Source organism: Barbus barbus, assembly GCF_936440315.1.
Source record: "Barbus barbus genome assembly, chromosome: 29".
NCBI classification, from domain to species: domain Eukaryota; kingdom Metazoa; phylum Chordata; class Actinopteri; order Cypriniformes; family Cyprinidae; genus Barbus; species Barbus barbus.
In genome coordinates, this window is record NC_136757.1 from 23,108,255 (window position 1) to 23,132,839 (window position 24,585).

General features: G+C 36.4%; 1 protein-coding gene across 1 annotated transcript in view; it reads left to right on the top strand.

Moving 5' to 3' along the window:
* The window catches only part of LOC306849249 (xenotropic and polytropic retrovirus receptor 1 homolog), an 85,826-nt gene that overhangs the window by 44,688 nt on the left and 16,553 nt on the right, over positions 1–24,585 (top strand). Inside the window, exons 3-7 of the mRNA XM_079384143.1 lie at positions 13,879–13,980; positions 21,082–21,302; positions 23,233–23,382; positions 23,576–23,659; positions 24,386–24,467. Coding sequence (XP_079240269.1) covers positions 13,879–13,980; positions 21,082–21,302; positions 23,233–23,382; positions 23,576–23,659; positions 24,386–24,467 — 639 coding nt within the window. The remainder of the gene's footprint in view (positions 1–13,878; positions 13,981–21,081; positions 21,303–23,232; positions 23,383–23,575; positions 23,660–24,385; positions 24,468–24,585) is intronic.

Sequence of the window (24,585 nt, forward strand, 5' to 3'; positions counted from 1 at the left end):
AACACATAACCACATGTCTCTCTCTCTTCCACACATGTTTGGAGAGTCTTCAGAAAGCAGGGAGCAGCTGCTGTGTGTCTTGTGCTGGTCTCAAGAGGGCCTGAGGAGACAGAAATGCGAGACATCTCATTAACCGCTATTTGAATGTGTCGTTGAAGTGCCCTGTAGACGTGAGACAGCAACAAGACTAAAATATGGAGCATGGTGCACTTTCCTGTTTTACAAATGACTACAGAGGTTACCTCAACATGTCTATTCTACAATATAAAAGACAAATTAATATTATTACAGCTATTGCTGAACAAGGCATATGATGTCGATGGATTGGGCAGGTGGGGGAGTGGTGACATGGAACAAAAATGAAAAAGAGTGTGTTTAACACCCTATAAAAATGTCATTGCTCCCATTAAAATCAGTGAAGCTGTCTAGATAAGGCTTTGATTATGGTGAGAGCAATGTAATTGTGTCATGTCATGATACTCACTTGTAGTGTAGATTAAATGGAACAGGTGTGTTGACATTGCTTTACTTGTTGTTGTGCATTGTTATAACTTGCTTTAATATAAATCAATGTATAAATATTTATATTAATTATTTCACTAGTAAGAAAGATTCTCCCAAAGATGGACTGGATTAATCAAAATTGGTGATTTGTAGCTTTTAGTCCATATCAGAGTATATTTATGCCAGGATACATCAAAATTATGTACTGTCTTTCTGTTCCGGGAAATAGACCAAACATATTGATCACTGACTCTAAATTCCTTTCAGAGGCATAAGAGGTAGGATATCCGCTAAAAATCTGGATCCAATTCTGGGGGGCACTGTATCCGGCTCCAAGCATTATCAGAGTCCTCTGTATCTTGAGATCCTGTCAAAATGCTTCCACCCGGCTCTTGTTCTTCCTCGGCAGCTGTAATAGAGCTGTATGGGCACCTGTGTGTGTGTGTGTGTGTGTAATGGGCCTGAAAGAGCAGTGGAATGTATCCATAAACTGGTTACTGTCTTTGCAAAGATACTTAAGGGAGGAGGTGATAATGAGCCGTGTTATTTAGGTTTGAATAGGAGAGAGAGAGAATAGAGAGTAGTGTAAAGGATTAGCCCTTATTTTAATTTAGCTTTTAGGGAATCTATTCTTAAGATTCGATATTGATATTTACATGATTAATCGATATTAATCAAAACGTCCAACTTATACCTTGTTAACGATACCTCATTAACGACTTGTCCAGCAAGCGTTAAAATCAGTACGTTATCGCTTAACAATTCGGTTTTATTCCCGTGGCCACGATAATAACACAGAATTGATTAGGTAATTTTGAGCATAGGTAACGCAATCTTTGGCAGATAGTTTAAGACTTGAAAATCACACAGCACCAGGCAAAGATTCCTTTATAAAATCAAAGTTTATTTTACTACTCTGCCATACTACTAAGCTAAATAACACAAAACAGAATACGTAAACACACACAAACACACACATTGCAGGCAATGAACTTGAAGAAAGCTTAAACCAGCACTCTTTTGCTAGTTACTGAAAACTTTGCCCTGAGGGAATTTCAAACAGAAAACTTGTCTGTCTTTGTTCTTAAATTACTTCAACCAGTTTCCAGCAGAATCAAGGAGATTTGTTTGATATTACTTGCTTCAAGTTGAGTTTCCGTTCCTTTCCTGGTCGAGGGAACCCCGGGTGCGGATTGGCTGCTGATGTGTCGTCATAGCATGATGTCACGGGGAATGCCCTCTTGCAATTGGTTGGTTTCTCTGTGGAGTGATGACGCTCTTAGGAAGTTTGTTTCAGTTCTTACGGCTTCAGATGATAAAGTTCTTTAGAAGTTTGACCAAGTCTTGATAGTTGTTCAATGCTCGGCCAGATGTTAATGGATGTTAATGGCAGTTTTCTGTGCGTAAATGAAGAATATGTCCTAGCAGATCCCTATAAGTGTTTTAATCATACATTATGATGAGAAAAGTCAACTTTCATCCACACCAAATTATTGCTGACGCAACTAGCTTTCATTCAAAATCAAACAACAGGTGTTTAGCATACAGAAAGTACATACATTAATTCTATATACTACATGGCTTAATGCATCGATTAACATGCTACCTTCTAAATAATCACACCAAGTATATGAAAGGCATAAGATACAACGTTAGTATGTATTGTTTATTGAGTATATTGTTTTAATAGAAATAGGAATAAAGGAATATCTGTTGGCAGAGTCAATAAAAGTTTGGGTGGTCTTTGCACAAGAAAAAAAAAAAACGAGGGAGGACGAAAGGGGGAGCTGTCCGAGGGTCATGAGTGTCCCGTTGGGCATGTATCTTTGAGACTTCAACGCCCAGTGTCATCATAAAAACGTCTCTCCTGGTTGATACAATCATTGAATTACATGTTAAGCAGTCAGGAGGTCATGTCCAGATCCAGAGGTCTTTGTCCTGTTTCTGGTTGAATTATGTTTAAGTGATAAGAAAGCCACAGTAAAGTCCTGTTCTGGAATACGTCCAGATGCTCCCTCAAATTTATCCTGGTTTTAGAGGTCTCCTGAGATAAGGAGATTTAGGGCAGGAAATCGGCCAGCCAATCAAATGCAGATGCTGGGAGTGGAAGTCTTAACTTCTGCTAAGGAATGTGTCTGTCTTGAAATAATTTTGTGTGTGTGTTCTTGTTCCGACAAAGTTCTACAGTAGTAATGCCATATGATTTAAACCACCCACTCATGTTCGTTCTGCCTAAAGCATTTAAATCAGCTCATTATTCATTTGAGTAATCTCTGAATTAGCAATCTTATTAAGGTAATAGCTGTGCCTTAATTGGTTGTAAAACTTAAGATGAAGATTATATTTTAGTACCTTGTATATGGCTGTTAAAAATATGAACTCTTGTGTTATTAGAATCAGGGTGAAAAGAGACTTACCTGAAGATCGATTGCTTTATTCCGAAACAGGGATTAAAATGATTACAATGTTGCTTTCTATTCTTGGTGCGGTTCGCTTTCACACGGCAAAGTTTCTAAACGTACCAAAATTGTTAATACAAGTCACGTGCGAGTAAACTGTCCTCTCATTGGTCAAAGTTCCACGGAGCTGGAATGACAATTAATGATTCATTTGGAAAGAGAGGCAAACAAACTCTCTCTCTCACACATACACACACACGTCAGGATGGAACGACAACAGCTTTGAGGGCTTATTGTTGTTTTTGTTTTTTGTAGCTATCAATATATTAACTTATCATTTTGAGCAGGAGTCCAGGATTCGTTGACAAAACATTGTTAAAACGCACCTATACGAAGAGCATTACGATGGCATTATAAAATGAAAAGGCGCACTTTGATTTTGAATGGCGAAAACGTGCACACCCACTGCTTTTCACGGAACTAATGTAATTACCCATTATCCAGTGTGATGTAGCCTGGTCCGTTGGATCGGATTGCTTTCTCACTACAACCGAACCGCTCCAGAGTTCGTTTTTAGTCGAGCTGAGATCACCTCGTTCAAGCGGTCTCAGACCAATTGTTTTGGCGTGGATCCGAGCGCGATTGCCGTGTTCACATATGCCCAAACGAACCGAGCTAAGGGGGGAAACGTGCCAGGTTCCGGAACCACGGGCCAGGTGTGAAAACACCCTTACATAGTATATAACAAGATTTTTGAGTATCAGCATAAAATATGCTCCATTTTCTGTCCAAATGCTACCTGCTTGGACAGGAATGGGCCCGTATTGTAATTTAAAACTGAAATCAGATGTAGAAGATTTTTTTAATTATATTTTTATTTAGCAAGGATGAATTAAATTGATCAAAAGTGACAGTAAAGACAATTAAAATGGCAAAAAAAAAATCTATTTCAAATAAATGATGTTCTTTTTTAACTTTGTATTCATCAGTGAATTTTAAAAAAATTCATTACATTTTCCACAAAAATGTTGTTTTCAACATTGATAACAATAAGAAATGTTTCTTGAGCACCAAATCAGTAGGCATATGTTAGTTAATTCTTAAGGATCATGTGATAAGCTAGAGTAGTCTTGCTTTACAATCACTGAAATATGTTTTAAAACATATTAATATAGAGAGCAATACTGATATTTCACAATATTACTGTTTTTACTGTATCAAATAAATGCAGCCTGGATGACCATAAGAGACTTTAAAAAACATACTGAACCCAAACTTTTAAACGGTAGCTAGTTCATATAAATGTGTTCTTTTTAGATCTCTGTTCTCTGACATTTAGCGGAGATGAGATGCAGCACTTGTGCACAGAGGTGTTAAAATATGCACCCCTGCTAATTCAGAGGACAGAGCTCACCGCTGGGGATGAGATTAATAAGTCTTTTGTTTCATAAGCCTCTTGGCCTGCAGACATGCTGCCTGAAGATAATTGAAAGCTCCGTTCTGCCATTCTCAGAGGTGACATTACCTCTGTGGCGTCACAGTGGAATCCTACCATTGTAACAAACTTTGCTTTTGACGAAAACCAGGAGAAACAAGTTTTAAAGTGTCGTGCTTACTCCATTTTGGTTCAGGTATAGGGCAGTGAAATGTCTCTGCTGTAAATGCATGCTGAGGTAGACAGTGTTTTCACATCATGATTAATTCAAGAGACCTATTACTTTTAAAGAGGACTAAATCTAGATGTGCTGCATGACCAGAAAGTATTTAAAATGAACATTTTGTACGGGCTTAGATTTTAATTAAACGTGATAAAATAAAGAACATACTGTGGTTTAGGTCTTTTTTTTAGGTCTTTTTTCTATATACTTTACTATTTAATGTTATAAAATATCAGATATCTATTATTCTGAAAAGTTAAATTGTATTTTAATATTTTTCCCTGTGTATTTTATTTAATTTATTTATTTTTATTAGAAATGTTCCCAGACAGCTTTCTTATTCATATGCAGTTCATACATTATTATTATACCTGTATATTGAATAAATCTGTCAGACAGACATTTCCTCTTATTGTGAACCTAAACTCATGGCATTTAAAATAAGTATCTGAGTTAAACAAAGGAGACAAATCTTCAGTGGAGGTTTTATCAGTGACCTTTCTAGCTTCCTGTGAGTCAGAGAGAGAGTGAAATCTTCACAGGGCCATGATGGGGCTGTTTTTAAGGCAGAGCTTGCAGACGTCTGGCCTGTGTCTGACTGTGAGCTGGACTGATAACACTTCACAGCTGAAATGCTCAGTGGGGTTGGCACACTGCCAATCTCAGCGTCAGCTTTGCATTCCCACATCAGCTAAAGACAGAGATATTTTAAGACAGAACTCAGAATAAAACAGATCTCTGGCTGAGCCTCTGAATATCTTTTTGTGTGTGTTATGAGAGATTATGTGGAGATAAGCAGACAATCCTTTTTTTAAGAGATGCATTTGTAGTTATACTAAGGGCTGTTCTCATATTAAACATTTCTTATTATTTCCACTCAGATTCTCTGTTAATGTGTCCTTAAATCTGTTCAGTCAGTAAGAATAAGAATAAGCTGTCCAGTCTTTAATGTTTCCCGATTTATTCTAATGCGATGTTTCCACCCCAGGAACCTCTAACACTATTACAGGAGAATATCCTGTCTGTACTGTAGAGTCACCTAAATCAACCAAATTATGTTTGCTTGTTTACAAGCATTTACTGTCAAGTCACATTCTTGGTGAATGGAATCACTGTGTTGATCTGTCAGTATGAAGAGCAGTACGGAGCAGATCTTTCCATCTGATATCATGAGAATAACGGTCAGGAGGATGAGAACAAAGTTTACACTGAAGTAGTTATACACTTTGAAGTTTATTATTTTGAGGACTCCTGTGATGCAGTTTGAAAGATTTAGGTCAAACTGTGGAATCACGAATGCCTTCTTAATTGTAGCTTTTCTCTCAGTGCTTTGAGAATGAATTGGAATGTCTCATTACAGAGATTTAAAAGTGGATTGTTCTAAATAAACAGTTTAAAATAGTTTTTGGGATTGTTCTACAGTTGGAAGACAATTTCAGAACCACGGACAGCTCATGTACTTGAGTGGAGCTGCTTTCAAATGAGGCCAGGAAAAATATATTTGTTAAATTCACTAGACATTCTTGAACTCTGAAATGTAGAATTAATTCAATGATTTTTCCAAGGTATAATATTAACACTCACCAAGAACAAAGAAGTTACATTTCTTTCTTTTTTCTTTCTCTTTTTTTCCTGAATTAACTAACCTTTTGAAATGTTAAAATATTTTTAACCTTGGATTCATTCATTCATTTTTTTTTAAACAGTGGAACCCCCTTCTTTTTCAATTTGGCTTTTTGTTAAGACACATCAATTGTCTTTTTGTCTATTGTTGTTTTTTCCATTTTTAATTTTATTTATATTTGAGAAACTTTTGGAAAATATGTACTACTATTTTAAAAACATAACAGTTTTAAATAGTACTATGTGAATGTAATGCCCACTGATCTGTATTATTAAACGTCCCAGTTGAACATAGGGCTGGGCGATGAAACAATTATTACAATATCATTTTCCTTGATTAAAATAGAAATAATTAAAATAATAGTAATGCAGTAAAACAATAACAATAATTATCACAATATAATTTTCCTCAATTAAAATTAAAACACAAGTTTGATAAATGTTCGATTTAATGTTTATGCATGATGATGTCTCACGTAGCTAGACCTTCAGACTGATGGCAGAAGGTCTGGGAACCTTGGCCGCTTTGAATGGCTAAGACGTGCCCAAGAGACCAAATGACGGACAGGTAAAGCAACCAATCAGCAACCAAGTCGTGTCCTGTTTAGGGGCGTGGAAATGTCCTCACAATAACAGATCGTTGTGTACAACTCTTGTACATATTTTAAAGATTCTTTGTCGCAAACTTTCAATATTTCACATACTTTTACAAATCCAGCATTTACTTGATCCTGATAAGCGCTCATTGGCCCTTTTTACGCTGTCAGTTAAATGTGACCCAATTCCGATTTTTTGCTCATATGTGACACAGATCTATGACAGTGTAAACAGGAAAATTGGTTTCAGGCCTCATTCATATGTGGAAATAAATGTGATATGTGCCAATGCTGTCATGTAAACAGGCAGACCGGATTTTCTGAAGCATTGCATTCTGTACGTCATTAAAGCTGTGACAATTTAGTACTTCGCCACGGTTTAATGACGTCATATGGGACCCATGCTGGCAAAATGAGTGTAAATGCACACGGGCTATTTTCAGCTACAGGCAAAAAGAAAAAAAAAAAGTGAAAAATATCTAATTTGAGTTTTTCACAAAAAATTGTTCATTAAGCCCTCGTTTGAGGAGCGTCTCGCTGCAGCCCACAAGATCCAGGGGGCGTGGTTGGATCCAGATCCAGCTCCTCCCACCTTACATATACCTAAACCTACCCATCTCCACCCCCTGATCCCGATACCCACTCATCTCCACCCCTAAACCTACCAATCTCCACCCCCTAGATGTGGATCCAACGACGCCCCCTGGATCTTGTGGACTGCAGCGAGCCCTACTTGCCTCGTTTAGCTATCCCAATGCTCCAAATAGTAATTAAACATCTAAAAGTATCTTTAATTGCATATTTTCTGAGAGGATTACCTTTTCTCCGCTCGCTTCGATTGTGGGGAAGTTGTGGCCTAATGGTTAGAGAGTCGGACTCGTAACCTAAAGGTTACAAGGTCTCAGGTCTGGCAGGAATTGTAGGTGGGCAATATGGCTGCCCACTGCTCCAATTGTGTGTTCACTGCTGTGTGTGTGCACTTTGGATGGGTTAATTGCATAGCACAAATTCCGAGTATGGAATACTTGACCATACTTGGCCACACATCACTATCACTTTCACTTCTCACGCTGTGAAGATGCTTACTTTTAGATGTAAAATGATAAAGGTAATACATTATATGTTTCTTTCTAGGCTATTTGTTCCTCTACTGTATTTTTTGTTTGTTTTGTTTTGTTTTTTGCATCTGTTCTTATTTATAATAGGAAAGATAAAATAAAAAACAGCTATATTGTAATTATTGATATAGTAGCCTAATTATTAATAAGAAAAGAACTGTAGGAAAACTTTAATCTTTCTCATAATCAACCTTGCTGACTCTATATCGGCTTTAAACGGGTGTAGCAGTCATTTTTTGTCCGATTCCAAAAAATCATACATCATTTTGAAGGTCTTTTAATGGAGAATGTGAAAATAAAAATTAAAAAATTTTCTAATTTTCTCGAGTCGTTTTGTCAGCACAAGTCACATTATTCTCGGGAGGAAGCATGTGTGGAGGCACTAAATGACAACAACGCATGTGGGATGTTTCAGATGGTATGGCAAGTGTAAACACATGAATCGGATATGTGTCACGATTGAAAGAACGTGTAAACGGACAGCCAAAAAAAATCGAATATAGGCAACAAATCGGAATTGAGCATCAAGACAGTGTAAACTAGGCCATTGTCACAGTTGTAAATACAACAGCTTTCTTCTTCCATGAGGGGGTTTGGCATCACAACATTTTTGTTTCCAGGCGGAATGCAACACACATCTCCTGAAAATCCTATATAATTCAACCAATCCGATTACAGCAAGTATTTCCAATTTTTTGTGCGATATGGGCGGTCAGCGGTCAGTGGGCGTGACGTTTGAGGCTGACACATTTACATTTACATTTATTCATTTAGCTGACGCTTTTATCCAAAGCGACTTACAATTGCTATATATGTCAGAGGTTGCACACCTCTGGAGCAACTAGGGGTTAAGTGTCTTGCTCAGGGACACATTGGTGTCTCACAGTGGATTCGAACCCGGGTCTCTCACACCAAAGGCATGTGTCTTATCCACTGCGCCATCACCACCCTAAACAACATCACCACCACCCTACTGTGCATGATGCAAATTAGTGATGTACAGAAATTTCAACAACTAAACATTTTTGGCCAAAACAGCAATTTTGGATTTCAGCAGAAATAATTTTAGATTGCTGAAATCATTGACCATTAATAAGAGTTTCTCTGGTTCATTTTGTCTGTGTCAGTGTCTATTTAATGCACATGACATGGATAGCATGTAGGGGTGTGCGATATGACTATTTTTGATCGTGGACGATAAAATGTCTCCACGATCTGCTTTTGAAGAAATATCGTAGTATCGTGCTACAGAAAACATTGTCAACATTGTACAGTTCTGGCGCCTCCGTCTATATATACTGTACAACATGACATACAGCAGTAGAGTTACTCTGACAGGACACTGCACTTATTCGCGATCGCAGAAGTACATTATTTGCATATAAGCCTTGATGGTTAAATGTTTAATTCGTGCGCTTTTTCTGAGCGGATACACCAGAAGCGTGCGCACTAAAAAGCCTGTCTAACAGGGCCTGATTATCAACTAAGTTATCTTTTGTGCTAATACTGTCAAAATACACAAGGTTTACATACAGACTCAGTTGGTTATCTCTAAAATGAAAGTAAATAGTTTAGAGAGAAACGGATGCGTGCCTGTATATTAGATGCGTGCAGCTCTTAAAGGGACAGGACACTAAACATGCTGTCGACTGTCATTAAAGGGATAGTTCACCCTAAAATTTAATTTCTGATTTCAAAATTGTGAATCGAATATGATATTTTTTCTATATCGCCCACCCCTAATAGCATGTAAAGATGCCAGCTCTATGGATGCTAGGAGCAAAACTCTGCCTTTAAACTTGAAAGAACTAATAAAGATTTGACATTTGTTGGGATAATTATTGATACTGACTGATATATTAAATATATTTAAAAAAATGTGATAATGTTTTTGGCCATATCGCCCAGTCTTAGTTTAACTTAGTTGAACATCACATTTTTATTTATTTATTAGCATGTAATATATGAAAAATATATATATATATTGTGATAATATTTTTAATATATTTAATTTTAAGTTTTGATAATGACTGGTGGCTGATTTTATGCCTTGCATATCCCTGATTAATTTACATTTTAAATAAAGAATTGTTGATGATAACAGTTTTAATTTTAACTATTTAAAAAATATTTAGTTAATTTACTGTATATATTAAATGAAAATAGCCCAAATCTCTTACTTTGACTAAATCTAGAAGTGAACAGGAACTATCAGGCACTTGCTAAAAGTATCTTGTCAGAATGATATGTTCAGCTGAATATTTCATTGTGTCATTTTTGTGAACCAACTCAGTGGCAGCGTCATGTCTCTGACCTGCTCACATTTCATACCCCACCATCCATTTCACATCCCATCTGTGTCATCCACCCCGCTTCCTAATGCATTCGCCTGGTCTGGATGCTGCCGGGAATCCCTCCCCACCCCCGCCCCCTACCCTACAGAAACCAAGATTTACACTCTCAACGTGCTGAACAGCTCTCTGATGAATGAGTCTAGACTGAGACCTCAGAGAGCTTCTCCCTCATGCTTACTTTGCTTTTATACAGTACACGTTATTTACACGGACACTTAATGTGCATTGCTAATCATCTCCCGACTCTAGAAGCTTCCTGATTGGTTGGGCTAATTGTGGCTTGAGGGACGAAAGCACTGGTGGAGAGACTGGGGCGGCTTCGAGGCTTTTCCTTCATCTCAGAGGATCTGGTTGAACTTAGCAAGGGGGTAGGGGGGCGAACGGATGGTTGGAAGAGGCTTTTATGTGCTGCTTTTCATGTATTCACTTTGTTTCTCTTTCCCAGCATGCATCATTCCTGCTTAACGGGTTCTGCCGCTCGGCTGTCCTCCTGCAATCCCACCCACACCCTTTTTAATAGAGCGTGCCAGCGAGAGCGAATAGTCACCCTCTCTAATTTACTCAGGATGATAGGTCCTCGTAAAAAATCCAACAACAGAGCATTTCCCGTGCCTCTTTATTGCCGCCAGGCGACCGTTTAATTCAACTGTGATGATTGTGATCTCCGTGTAGAGGCGAGATAAGGGACTCGCACCCATGTTTGGCAGCGGCGCGACAATGCAAACAGCAAGACGAGGGCGATAAATAGCATTGAGGCGGTTAAATGGATTGTAAAATGAGAGGTCATACAGCTGTCGGTCGAGGAATCGCTGCTCGCCACCAGTAACCCACTAATGAGAGATGATTATCACTAACTCTGGATAATACATGCAATGCTCTCTCTATCTCGCTCTCTGCTGTAAAATCATGTACTTTCTCAATTGAAATTATCAGTCCTGCATTGTAATCCTGGTGGTGAAGAATTGGGAATGAAAAAAAAAGCTTTTAGCTTTTTATTCCGAAAGACTAGACAGATGAATCCTCTTCCTGCAGGGCTTTTTGGGTAAAACAATGCACAGTTTTGATCCCTTGATCCATGGGCACAGTTCGGTCTGGTAAATCTAGGCACCCAGAGGGAAAATGTTATATTCGTGTGAGCCTATCAGGAGAGAGTATGATAGAGAGAGAAATAACCCCAGATAAGCAAAAGATTGTTAGTTGCAGCTTTATAGGATTTATGTGCAGGATTTAACAGATAGCAAGCTCCTTAGTCTGGAAAACTGTGCTGTGTCAGGGTTCTGTGCTTCATTTTCTAAATTAAAGCATAAACTTAGTTTTGTACAAATACAATACAGTATCAGTTTGAGATTTAACCCTGTAAAGACTGGCATATGAAATATTAGGCCAGAAAATCTTTTTTTTTTTTAAGATTAGTTCAGCTTTAGACTGAAAGAAATCTAAAAGACATTTTTGAGTATCATATCTGAAACATCGGGATTGTTAATTTTTTATTTTTAGTATGATGTAGGAGAATATGGAGCTCTTACTCGAAGGAAAAAAAACTTATTCAGTATGCATTTTGTGCAGTTGCTGATATTAAATGGTAAGATGTAATTCTGATAGCTTGTATTGTAAACCGAGATCTTTATTATAACTGTATAACAGACCACATGCATAAAATGCACATAAATATCGTAGTTTATTGATTAAAGCTGTGTGGATAATATTGTTGGGGGCAAAACATAATGCAGCGCAATACATGAATGATTGAGATATGTTAAAATAACCGTTCCAAAAGCCTGATGTATCATTTAATGCTCACATTTTAACATTTTTCTCAAAAATGCTGTATGGATAATCATGTAAGTGTATGCAAGTGTTTATCTTGAAATATTACTAACAATATAAAAGTTAATCTTGTGTTGTTTTTTTTAAATAAACATCACAGCAAAAAAGACACATTGACATTTTTAGAATTATAATGAAAGAGCTTTTACTTGCTGAAAAATATAAATATCAGACAACAGAAGGCATGTAGAAAATTGTGTATAACAGGTAATTTTGAGGCTTTTGAAAGTTGTGTATCAAATATGATACAGTATGCCTTATAGGGTTGACATTCATCAACAAAACTGAATTATATTAAAGTGATTGTTCACCCAAAAATGACAATTCTGTCATTAATTAACGTTACTCACCCTTGTCGTTCCAAACCCGTAAGGCCTTCGTTCATCTTCAGAACACAAATTAAGATATTCTTGATGAAATCCGAGAGCTTTCTGAACCCTCCATAGATAGCAAGGCAACTGACACATTCAAGGATCAGAAAGGTAGTAAGGTCATTGTTAAAATAGTCCATGTGACATCAGTGGTTCAACCATAATTTTCAAATGTTTGATTTCTTTTAATATTGATATGCACACACTGCACCTTTAGTGTGTTTCCATGCAGTTTTTTTGTTTGTTTGTTTGTTTTTTGTCTGGTCTCTCATTTCTCTCTGAAGTGAGTCTCTTGCTGAAATCATGTTCCTTTGTGTCAGGGTCATGACAACTTTGCCATAAAGCTAACGGGGGCTCTCACAGTGAACAGCAGGAAGACACCACTTAAGACATTACACAGGGCTTCCTCTGTTACCGTGACAACCCAGACCTAATGAGTATACATGCTTTTCTTGTAACAAGCTGTGCTATTTGTTTAAATTGTCTTGCCATGGTGACATGAAATTGTATTTAAGACTTACTTGATGTATGTAAGTAGACATATTTGTAGCTTTCAGTGGGAAATGGATCTTTATCCATATGGATTTGATTGGATTGTGGATGCTATGTGATATTATTTATCCCTGCCCACACTCTTTCTCTCATCACTATACATTACACAGAGAGTTTTGCTATAAGTTTGATACATAATAATAAATTCTTTGAGCTCCATTTGTTAATGATAAGTTGAAAATTAAGCCAGTGATATTTTAAGTTCAGTGTTCTTATGGAAATAAACTGTTTATTATATTTTCCAATTTTTGTATATTCAATGCTTTGTTGGGCCATAATAGTAATGTCAATTTCTTTATTCAACAAACCATACTGATGGATTAAATCCACTGAACTGATGTGTAACCACAGAACCCACAGACTCAGACATGTTTGTTAATGAATCTGACTTTTCTAGTTTATATTCAAAGGCAATATTTGATGCATGGTCTATATAACCTTAAGTAGATGTGAGCAGTTATATCTGATTAATATCTTCTTGTAATAGATGCTAAAAGCTTTTTACCTGACTCTGGCTTATTTACAGAGAGAGACAACTTGGGCAGCCAAATGCCTCAGGCATCCTTCCTTTACTAAAGTCAGCTGAGCGGAAGAGACCGACAGCTGCACTGTAAAACATGGTTAAATGTCAGACATTTATCTTAACTTTTACGGTCTACATTTTAACATAAATACGTATATTACATTCAAAATCTGAGATTTTAAATTTGTCGTTTGAAGCTCAAAGCACTGGTTTTATAACTCCCTCTGGCTTTGAGGAGTGAGTATAAAGGATGGAGGCTGTGAATGTTGATGTGGATTTTGGAGTGGATTAGTGGCCAATACTTAATATGAAAATGAACACAGATTTACATCTTTGTGCTTTGTTTCTTTCAGTCACAGATGAAGACACTGTCAAACGGTACTATGCCAAGTTTGAAGAGAAGTTCTTTCAGACGTGTGAAAAGGAGCTATCCAAGATCAACACATTCTATTCAGGTATTGTTTTCCCTGCATGCCTTCAAAAATGCTGAAGAAAAAAATAAAAAGGGTAGTAACTGGCAGTGGTGGAAAGAGTATTGAAAAAATATACTCAAGTAAAAGTACCATTACCTTCCAAAAAATGTAGTGTGAGTAGAGTAAAAGTACTTATCCAAAAAACTACTTGAGTAAGAGTAAAAGAGTAGCCTATTTAAAAGTACTCATGAGTATTGAGTAGTGAGTACTGAGCTGTGGATTCTACCCCCTCATAATAAACGCTGTACACTGCAATTTATACATTTAAAAAATGTTGTGCATTCTGTAATTCACATTATCTTGTTTGTCACAAAGAATGAAGAATATCTATCATCCAACAGTTTTAATTTTGACTGCCAACTCTTTAAAACACATCAAAATAGCACGGAAACCGTATTCAGTTGAAGAAAAGATGAAAGTTATTCTAATTACAATCATCCCTTTTTAAAATCATAAAGTTTGAAAAATAATTTAAAATCACGTGTAAGGCCACTGAGACAGCATGCTGTTGTTGCACATAAAATATTAATGTTTAGAATAGTGCAAATACAAACACCATTAGAAACTCATAGTTCAGCATCACACACCATGATATGGGTTAAAATGAGAGCCCATATTTCTCTCCAAAACGGTGACAGTTTTAACATTTTGCAATAAAGAAATAAGAATAACTAAACTTGATAATTTATGTTACAGTTTTAACATAAATGCACATTGTTCTAGAAGGATGGCATCATTCCATACCTTATATACATTTACTCGAATTGTTATGTCGATAAAACAATTTGAAACGAAAAATGCATTAAATAGCAAAGTATTTCTGGGGAAACTTTTTCAAAAGAAAACAAAAACACGTCTCTTTGCTGAGCCGCGGCGGTCTCGGTGAATCAGCAGCATCCACAACTGAATGGAACAAAAAGTGTTGAACTTGAAAATTGTTTATGCGCGAGTACACATGCTAAATGAAGGCGGATTCTATAAAATGGATTAAAAAAAAAAGTTTATTAATGAGCTGCAGTTTTATTACATCACGCACTGACACAGATGCAGTATTAACGCCACAGGTCATCAATAAGGTGCAGATTGGTCCTCAATTTGAGTACATTATTTCAAATCGTTTTACAGTGTTTCCAACACACTTTTTCACAGCATCACGCGCTCAAACTCATCAAAAGTCAACAAGTTCAACAAGCAGCAACGGCGTATTCAAGTGACTGCTGCAGCGCGCATGCGAGAGAGACGAGACAGCGCAGATCGCGTGTCTCATAAGTGAGTGGGAATTTACCGAACGTGGCACTTGCGGGAGTTGACACTGTACGCAATACCCGCAACCTTACACCAAATTTCAGGCCGTGTAGATAGGCAAGCATATATACAAATCATTTAGTAAGCAGAAATCCTAAATTTTCCTTAACATATTAGAGGAAGATGCGACTGAATTGATGCTTGAAGAATGCACTTCCAGCAGCTATGATAAACAGCAGTTGGCGGTTAAAGTTATCTATGCACAATTTGATTTGACGAAAGTCACGAGACCGATTACTATCTCTCTGTCCAATTACATTAATGGATAAAAATTCAATTAAAATAAGCATGTAACGATGTAAAAGTACTGATACATCACCTAAAATGTACTCAAGTAAAAGTACACAATTTTTAAACTACTCAAAAAAGTACAATTACTGATAAAAACTACTTAATTACTGTAACGTGAGAATTTGTAATTCGTTATTCACACCCCTTGTAACTGGTTAAATGTAATCTGGTTAAAATAATCGGATTCCAAAAATTAAGTATTTGTAATTAGATTAAATGACATTTTGAAATAATCTGAATCAGACTACAGTTAGGTCAAAAGTAATCTAAAAGTAATCAAAAAGTAGTCTGATTATATTGCCTAAAATGTGTAATGTAATGGATTACTTTACTAACTATAGTTTTTGTCATGCAATTTGGAATCTCTATAATACTTTTATTCAGCAGGATTTCATGAAATTGATCAAAAGTGACAGTAAAGACTTTTATGTTGTTAAAAAAAATTCCAATTCAAATATAAATAGACAGACAGACAGACAGACAGACAGACATATACAGGTGCATCTAAAAAAAATTTGAATAACATGAAAATGTTCATTATTTTTTGTACCTTATTTCAAAAAGTGAAACTTTCATATATTCTAGATTCATTAAATGTAAGTTAAAACATTTCAAACGTTTTTGTTTTGTTTTGTTTTGTTTTTTATTTTGATGATTAGAGCTTACAGCTCATGAAAGTCAAAAATCCAGTATCTCAAAATATTAGAATATTTCCTAAGATCAATTAAAAAAGGATTTGCAAAACACAGTAATATCATGGCCAGCAAACCACTTGGAAGTGGTTTTGGCAGTGTGGGCAGGTGATAAAGTCCTGCTGGAAAAGGAAATCAGCATCTCCATAAAGCTTGTCAGCAGATGGAAGCATAAAGTGCTCCAAAATCTCCTGGTAGATGGCTGTGTTGACTGTGGACTTCAGAAAACACAGTGGACCAACACCAGCAGATGTCACGGCAGCCAAAATCATCACTGGCTGTGGAAACTTCACACTGGACTTCAAGCAACATGGATTCTGTGCCTCTCCACTCTTCTTCCAGACTCCAGACATTGATTTCCAAATGAAATGCAAAATTGACTTTTATCTGAAAAGAGGACTTTGGACCACTGAGCAACAGTCCAGTTCTTTTTCTCCTTAGCCCAGGTAAGATGCTTCTGATGTTGTTTCTGTTTCAGAAGTGGCTTGGTAGCCCTTTTCCTGAAGACGTCTGAGCGTGGTGACTCTTGATGTGCTGACTCCAGCTTCAGTCCACTCCTTGTGAAGCTCTCCCAAGTGTTTGAATCAGCTTTGCTTGACAGTATTCTCATGCTTGCGGTCATCCCTGTTGCTTGTGCACCTTTTCCTACTCAATTTCTTCCTTCCAGTCAACTTTGCATTTAATATGCTTTGATACAGCACTCTGTAAACAGCCACACCTTTCAGTAATGACCCTCTGTGACTTACCCTCTTTGTGGAGGGCGTCAATGTTCGTCTTCTGGATCATTGCCAAGTCAGCAGTCTTCCCCATTATTGTGGTTTCAAAGAACAGGATATACCCAGAATTTATACTGAAGGGATGGTCATTAATTGAAACTCAAATGTAAATATTAAAATATTTTGAGATACTGGATTTCTGACTTTCATGAGCTGTAAGCTCTAATCATCAGAATTAAAACCAAAAAACTTTTAAAATGTTTTACTTTACATGTAATGAATCTAAAATGTAGGAAAGTTTCACTTTTTGAAATAAGGTACAAAAAATAATGAACATTTGCATTATATACAAATTTTTGGAGATGCACCTGTAGATGAATAGACAGTTCAAAAGCATATTTTCGAATTGGAATTTGTTTTAACAATATAAAAGTCTTTACTGTCACTTCTGATCAATTTCATGCAATCCTGCTGAGTAAAAGTATTATAGAGATAGATTAATAGATTCCAAATTGCATGACAAAAACTATAGTTAGTAAAGTAATCCATTACATTACACATTTTAGGTAATATAGTCAGACTACTTTTTGACTACTTTTGAAACTTGTATTGACTTGTATTATTTTAATTTAATTTAAAAATCTTAATGGCTCCAAAACTGAGTGTATATAATAAACACTTATATCTTCCCACAAAGATAAAAAGTGCACATATCCTGTCTTGAGGATTAAAAGAGATCTCTGTTGAGCATTAAATCGTTCATAGTTAACTTTTAATAATCTTAAATGTTTGGCTACAAGTATTGCATTCTTTCTGTAACTCATAAATAGCACAAGTGGAAACAATTTTTACTGTGTGTGGTTGAACTGCAGTGGCCAGCTAAATGCCGTCAAGGGATTCCCTGTGCATGAGGTCTGGCTGTACAGCAATATTTAGGAACATGATGTAATAGCTAATGCCTGTCATAGTCATTTTGACATGTGTCAAGGGGAATAGACTATGTTTGGACTGATAATATGCACACTGCAACATAAGCTGTGTTGTTGCTTTGACTTCAGGGTAGCAGGAATGTCTGAGCTCTACTGCCTCTAGTGGCTGGTTAGGGGATGACATGACAAACAAGTTCTTCAAGCATAACATTAATGCTTGCTTTGCACATTGATGCATTGTTTCATTGCATTGAGAATTTAACAGTAGCTAATTCTCCCTCTAAATAAAAATCTTAGAATGAGCCAAGACAGATGGATCAGCATTTATTCTGAAACAAATAAGCAGATGTACAATAATAATTTAACAAAAAAAGGAAAGCATCAATATGTTTAGTCTTTTTTTACTCCAGTTGCCACCGAAAATCATTCACTCCCTCAGTGCTGCAGGTTTGACAAACGGACCAAAATAAACTCTAATCGAGTTGCCCAGCCAAAGAAAGCTGGCAAGTTCATTAAGCTGGAAAAATCTCTTGACCCCATACTTTTATTTTTCCCTTGTGGAAAAACACATGGATGTTTTTTCCACAAGGACAAAATAAAACAAAACAAAGTTTAATTTGCTCAAAAATAGTCTTAGAAAAATATTTGAACATAAACATTAGTTTAATTATTCAGCTCTGCAGACAATGTTGTCCATGCACAGGTTGACTTAAAGGTTTATTTAGTTAAATGCAAGGCGTTATCATATATGATGGCCTTTAGAACTGAAATCTATATTAGGACGGCAGCCGCTGTTAGTGCACTATAACTAATTCTGTCTAGTTGACCCAAACTGTGTTATGGCTGAGACCCCTGCCTCCCCCCTGAGTGGTCCTGAATTAACAACATTGCTTCTAAACCTTGAGTACATGCAGTCTTTGTCCCAGTGGACAAGATCTGCTAAGCACATAAATTCTTAGCACTATCTTAGCCACGTACAGCCTTCAGAAGAACAGACCTTAGTCAGACTATTATAGTTGACTGGACACTATATTTACATTACATGAAAGAAAACAAGGATGTGCAGTCAATTCGATATGTTGTTTTTTAAAGGTGCCATAGAATACATTGATACAATATTTTAAATTGTTCTTTGATATCTACATAGAAGGTACGTGGCTTAGGAAAGGGCGAAAATTCTCCAGAAACAGTTTTACATGTTGATTTACAACCCTAAGATTTGTCCCCAGAATGAAACGGTCTGTTATTGGCTTATTTGGAAGGGTCGTGAATAATAATGTTGAGCTCTGCTCTGACTGGCTGTTTCACAGTGCGGCTCACTGTTGAGCTCTGTTCTGATTGGCTGTTTCACAGTGCGGCTCATTTCAGTAGCTCACAGGCAGGAAACACAGGGAAAATATATATTTCAATACTTTCTTGCACAGTTATATCGTTGGGTAATTATACTGTAAATAAAAGGCTAGCATCAGGGAGTCGCTATTAATATGCTGGGCATTGAAACTGCTTTGGAATGCACGATCGCATTTTACTTTCAGTTTCAAGATTCACGATCGCACGTACTATGTTTATACTATGGAGCGGCAGTACTTACCACACATTTTACAAGATCAGATGCTTGTCAGTGGTGCTCAGGATCTGTAAATCATTCGCCATCATCCTCAGGCATCTCTCCTTACTCTGTTTATGTGATAAGTGAAATCTTATGTACTGTAACAGGCTACAGCTAGCAAGGAGCTAACCATGTCCCTTTAGTGGCTCACGTTATTTTATTAGAACGCGTTATTTGTTTTCCGTGCCTTTCTGAATACAGACACCAACCCATCCCTGCACTTCACATCTCCCATTGCCATGAACAGAACTCTTATTATTCAACCATGCCAAGGTAAAGACAGTTTTCCATTCTATGGCACCTTTAAGATCAAATCTATGTTCACAGCCAATATTTTTCTGGACTTTAATAAACTGATGTTCTATCATCTTATCTTTTTATGTATTTGCATTATTAATGCGGTCCAAACTTCAATTTTTGGTTTTCTGTGTTGTTTGTTTGCAAATTCTGCTTGTAAGCTATTTAAAATCGTTAGCTACATACTTTTTCTAACTAACGAACATCTTTAAGAATTTGTAAAAAAGATTAGCGATGTATGCATTTTTTTTATGTTTATGAATTTATTCTTAAACATAAAAAATTGTAAAAACATTTACCATTTAATGACCAAATATTACATTCATATATATATTCATATATATAATTATTCATATCAATATACATATATTCATATAAATGTATTATAATAAATACTATTTTAAAAATACTAATATTAAATAAATGTATATTAAGATATTGAATTAATATTAAATAAAAAATAAATTTCTATGTAATATGAATATAAATATAAAATAAATTAACATTTATAGAAACGTTAAAAAAATTATATAACTGTATTTAAATATATAGCTAAATACATTTTAAATAATATTTTGTCATTTAAATTCATTTGAAAAACTACATTCATACTCTAGTTTAATCTTGTGAAATAGTGGAAGTAGACTGCCCTGAGAAAAACACATTAGCAGAGCCAATTGGGTAATCAGTGCCTTGGGGACAAAGTGTGGCAGTTCTCTTCCTCACTCTCTTTTCATCTTGGACTCCTCAGTCCCTTACTGAGGGTTATCACACATACGCCAGCAGGACTCCTAATATTTACATGTCTGATGAACATAATATCCCGTTTCCTTCCTCTGAAAGTGAGATGGGTGAGCAGGGTCCTGTTCACCAAACTGCGCTGGGATGCAGGCCAGCATGGATAATGCTGTCTGAGATATCGCCCTTACAGGAAGAGGCTCATCTCTAACAGGAAATCTGTCTGCTTTACTTTCCAGTTGATGGGTAGAATGAGGGATTTTATTTGTCATGCTAAATGGATTCTGGTGCATTTCATTGCAGGGTTGTAAGCTAAGCAGGCTTTATGTCTCTCAGTAGATGTAGTCGGATAGTTTTTAATACATTTAAGATCAAATTTTTCCATCCTGGTGTACAACCAGGCTTGTTGTTTTCCGTGTTCTCTCAAAGGCCGTAAATCAAGTAAAATGCTAATTGTCTATAAAACTTAATTATTAATATTGTCTTCTCTTTTTGGATGTTCACAGAGAAACTGGCTGAGGCACAGCGCCGATTTGCAACTTTGCAGAATGAGCTGCAGACAACTCTGGACGCCCAGCGGGAGAGCAATGCTCCAGGGCTGCGCAGTCGCCGCAAAACAGTGTTGCCTTTATCCAACAAAGAGCGCAACAAACATCGCAACATCAAAGACCTGCAGCTGGCCTTCAGCGAGTTCTACCTCAGCCTCATCCTCCTGCAGAACTACCAGGTCTGATATATGTTATGGTTTTTGTTGTTGTTTGTCTCCTGTTGTGAATGTTGTCCTGACTCCCTCTTGGGTTTCTTGACCTTTCCACAGTTTTTTTTTTTTTTTTCCTCTGCTGACAAGATGACACCTGAATCTGAAAGTTCAACATATGCTGGTCTTTTCAGCTGGATTCTCATTCTGTTTCATTTCCTTCCTCTGCAATTTTTTCCTGTATTGTTTTCTCTACTTTTTCTTTATCCTTCCAGCAGTCAAAATTTGGAAAGAATGATAGAGTTTGGATAGAGTTTCATCACTATATATTTTTAACCCTCAAAGACAGAGACAGCCGCCCGGAGCTAAAAATAACTATTGTTCTTCAATGTTTAATAACTTTTGAACCGCTAATCCTATCTGAATGCTTTAAAAAGTGTTGTAAAGCGGATATTCTCATTTGTCTCATTTGGATATTCAATGGCTCCGTAGTGTACGTGATTACGTCATCACATTTCGACAACATTGATTCGTCAGAAGAAACCAATGCATTTCATTCCTCTGAGCCAAAAAGGAACGATTGTTGATGCTCAGTCCCACCCCTGTGCCCAGGTTGATTCAAACTGTCTCATATTCAACCAATAAACATGGTTTTGGTCATTTCATTTACGATATTTCTTTGGAAATTTAAACAAACGCAAAGTGAAAGTAAAGTCTGTCGTGCGTGCATGAAAACAAACACAAAATAACACATTTGCCTGAGAGAACTCTGAAAAAGCACAGAAAAACACACGACTGAGTACTTTGACCTAAAACAAACCAAAAACAAGGATGAAACAGCGGTACATATCGGATAAAGCACTGGAATTTATGTCTTTGCGTCGCTAGGTGATGTCCTGGGAAAAAAATCGATTCCGACGCAGAGTACAGCCAGCGGATCGATTTATATTATGTATATTATTTTAACAATAATTATATAGTCCATAAATATCATTTTCACTTTTTCTTTTGCACTCTGTATCTTTCTCACTCATTTTGTGTGTAGTTTGTGAATCATTTGCACTGTTTGTGTTGCAGAAGACAATTTGTGCAATTGTTTTCACTATTAGCTGTATGGTTTGTGTGTTTGTTGTTCATACTCAGATTGAAAATATATTTCTCTGAAACAAAGTCACTTTTTTTTTACTGTGTTTTGTTATTATATAACACTGATTCCATTTTCTTTACTCCCTAAATGTTTTTGGACACATCTGTATTGTTAGTAAACTAAATAGACCTGTTTTTTCCACTGAAAAGTGCCTATAATAATATTCTAATAAATGGCTATAACTTTCTTGGGGAATGTTATATGTAGACAAAATTTTATTTGGAAGTGTAAAACACCCAGATACAACTTTCTAAAGAAAAATCCCAAACTTCAGGAGTTGCTGTTTGAGTACACAGTAAAAAAAACACCCAATTGTTGCTTGCATTTTTCTTAAAATTCTGGAAATTAATTTATTCTTAGAGAACACAAAAGGAAAATTGGGACTTTAAATTAGCTAGACTGAAACTTCAAGTTCTCCTGTTTATAATGATATATGGCACTTGATGCTGACTGCTAGAATAGGTCTGAAAAAACAATAAGAAAAATGCAGGCGTGTCAGGTGGCCCAAATATGTTCTAGGTCTTTAAGGGTTAATTAATTATAGATTTATTTATTTTTTATTTTCATCAACTCACAGACCAGTTTCCAGGGCTGTCCAAAGTGCTCTGAACTGGAATATATATTTTATTGCATGATTTTTTTTTTGGGAAATGTCTAATTATTTTATTCCATTATTCTAAATAGCAATAATAAGGACTGGGTAGGTGTGTCTTAACAAAAAGAACTCGAGAATAACTCTTTCTTGTTTTAGATGTGTAGAAAAGTGTGTTCACATCTTAATTTCATATACTGATTTACCCTAATCACATACAGAATCTGAACTTCACTGGATTCCGTAAGATTCTAAAGAAACATGACAAGATTCTGGACACACAGCGTGGAGCTGATTGGCGTGTGGCTCACGTGGAGGTGGCTCCATTCTACACCTGTAAGAAGATCACACAGCTCATCTCTGAGACCGAGGTAGACTGCCTGGCTCCACGTTTGGACTTCTGACTTCCTGCTCGTATCATGATCTAATTGTATTGGCGTTAGTAGCTGCTGTAACTGATAAAGGATGCCTAAACCCCTAGAGCACATTAAAATGAAGTGGAATTCAGGGCAGAAATGACTAAACTAGAGAATGGTGTCTGACCTTTCACCCTTGTGTGCCCAGGCTCTGGTGACCACAGAACTGGAAGGAGGTGACCGTCAGAAGGCCATGAAGAGGCTGAGAGTTCCACCTCTTGGAGCAGCACAGGTGAGAAGAAACTCTGATAATACATGCACACACACATACATGCATGCAGCAATTGTGGTAATTAACATGAATTATTGGTAGACTCAAAGCTATTTTATATACCAAAGTGACTTTCAATAAAGTGCATGTAGTTTGTTTTTATGATTTTTTTTGGTGATAAATACAAAATACTAAAGCAAAACCCACAGAAGAATAACATAATACCAAACAGCTGATGAAAAATATCTGCTGTGTCTTTTCATGCAGTACTTTTAGTTCTAGGTCAATAACAGTTGTGTAAGTACTCAGGAACTATATAATGTAAAAGGCAGCGTGGGTGGAGAGATACACCTGTGCTTGGAACATCATGTACAATACACTGCAGGAATAAAATACTGTTTTACCTTTAATAGAGAGAAAGTATGTCTCTCTGTCCTTTGGATAACGTTATAACTATAAAAAATGAACAGGCTTGCTTTAGTTGAAGTCATCTACATGTCATTTCAGGTTCAGTCATTACATTTAATAAGAATAGTTAAGCTGCAGTGACTTAAAATAGACAATTTTACGATAAACAATTACCCATGCGCAAATACTAATGAAAATCCATTTCATTCAGTGTAGGTGTGTATTGTAATAGAAAAGTTACATTGAGATGCATTTTGTTTGTGTTCCTCAATATTGTATGGTGTTAGAGCTTTAGAATAAGAACTGCAGTGATTTAAAAGTGCTTTTTCTCAACCTCAGCCTGCACCTGCCTGGACCACCTTTCGTGTGGGGCTGTATTGTGGAGTCTTCATTGTCCTGGCTGTCGCCTTTGTCCTTATTGGTACAGTTTTTAACCTTGTTTCACACTTAGTCCATATGCATCTTGTTGCAAACATTTCATAATGTCTAAATTCCAGCATTTCTGCTGATATACCACACATTTATGGTATAACAGTACA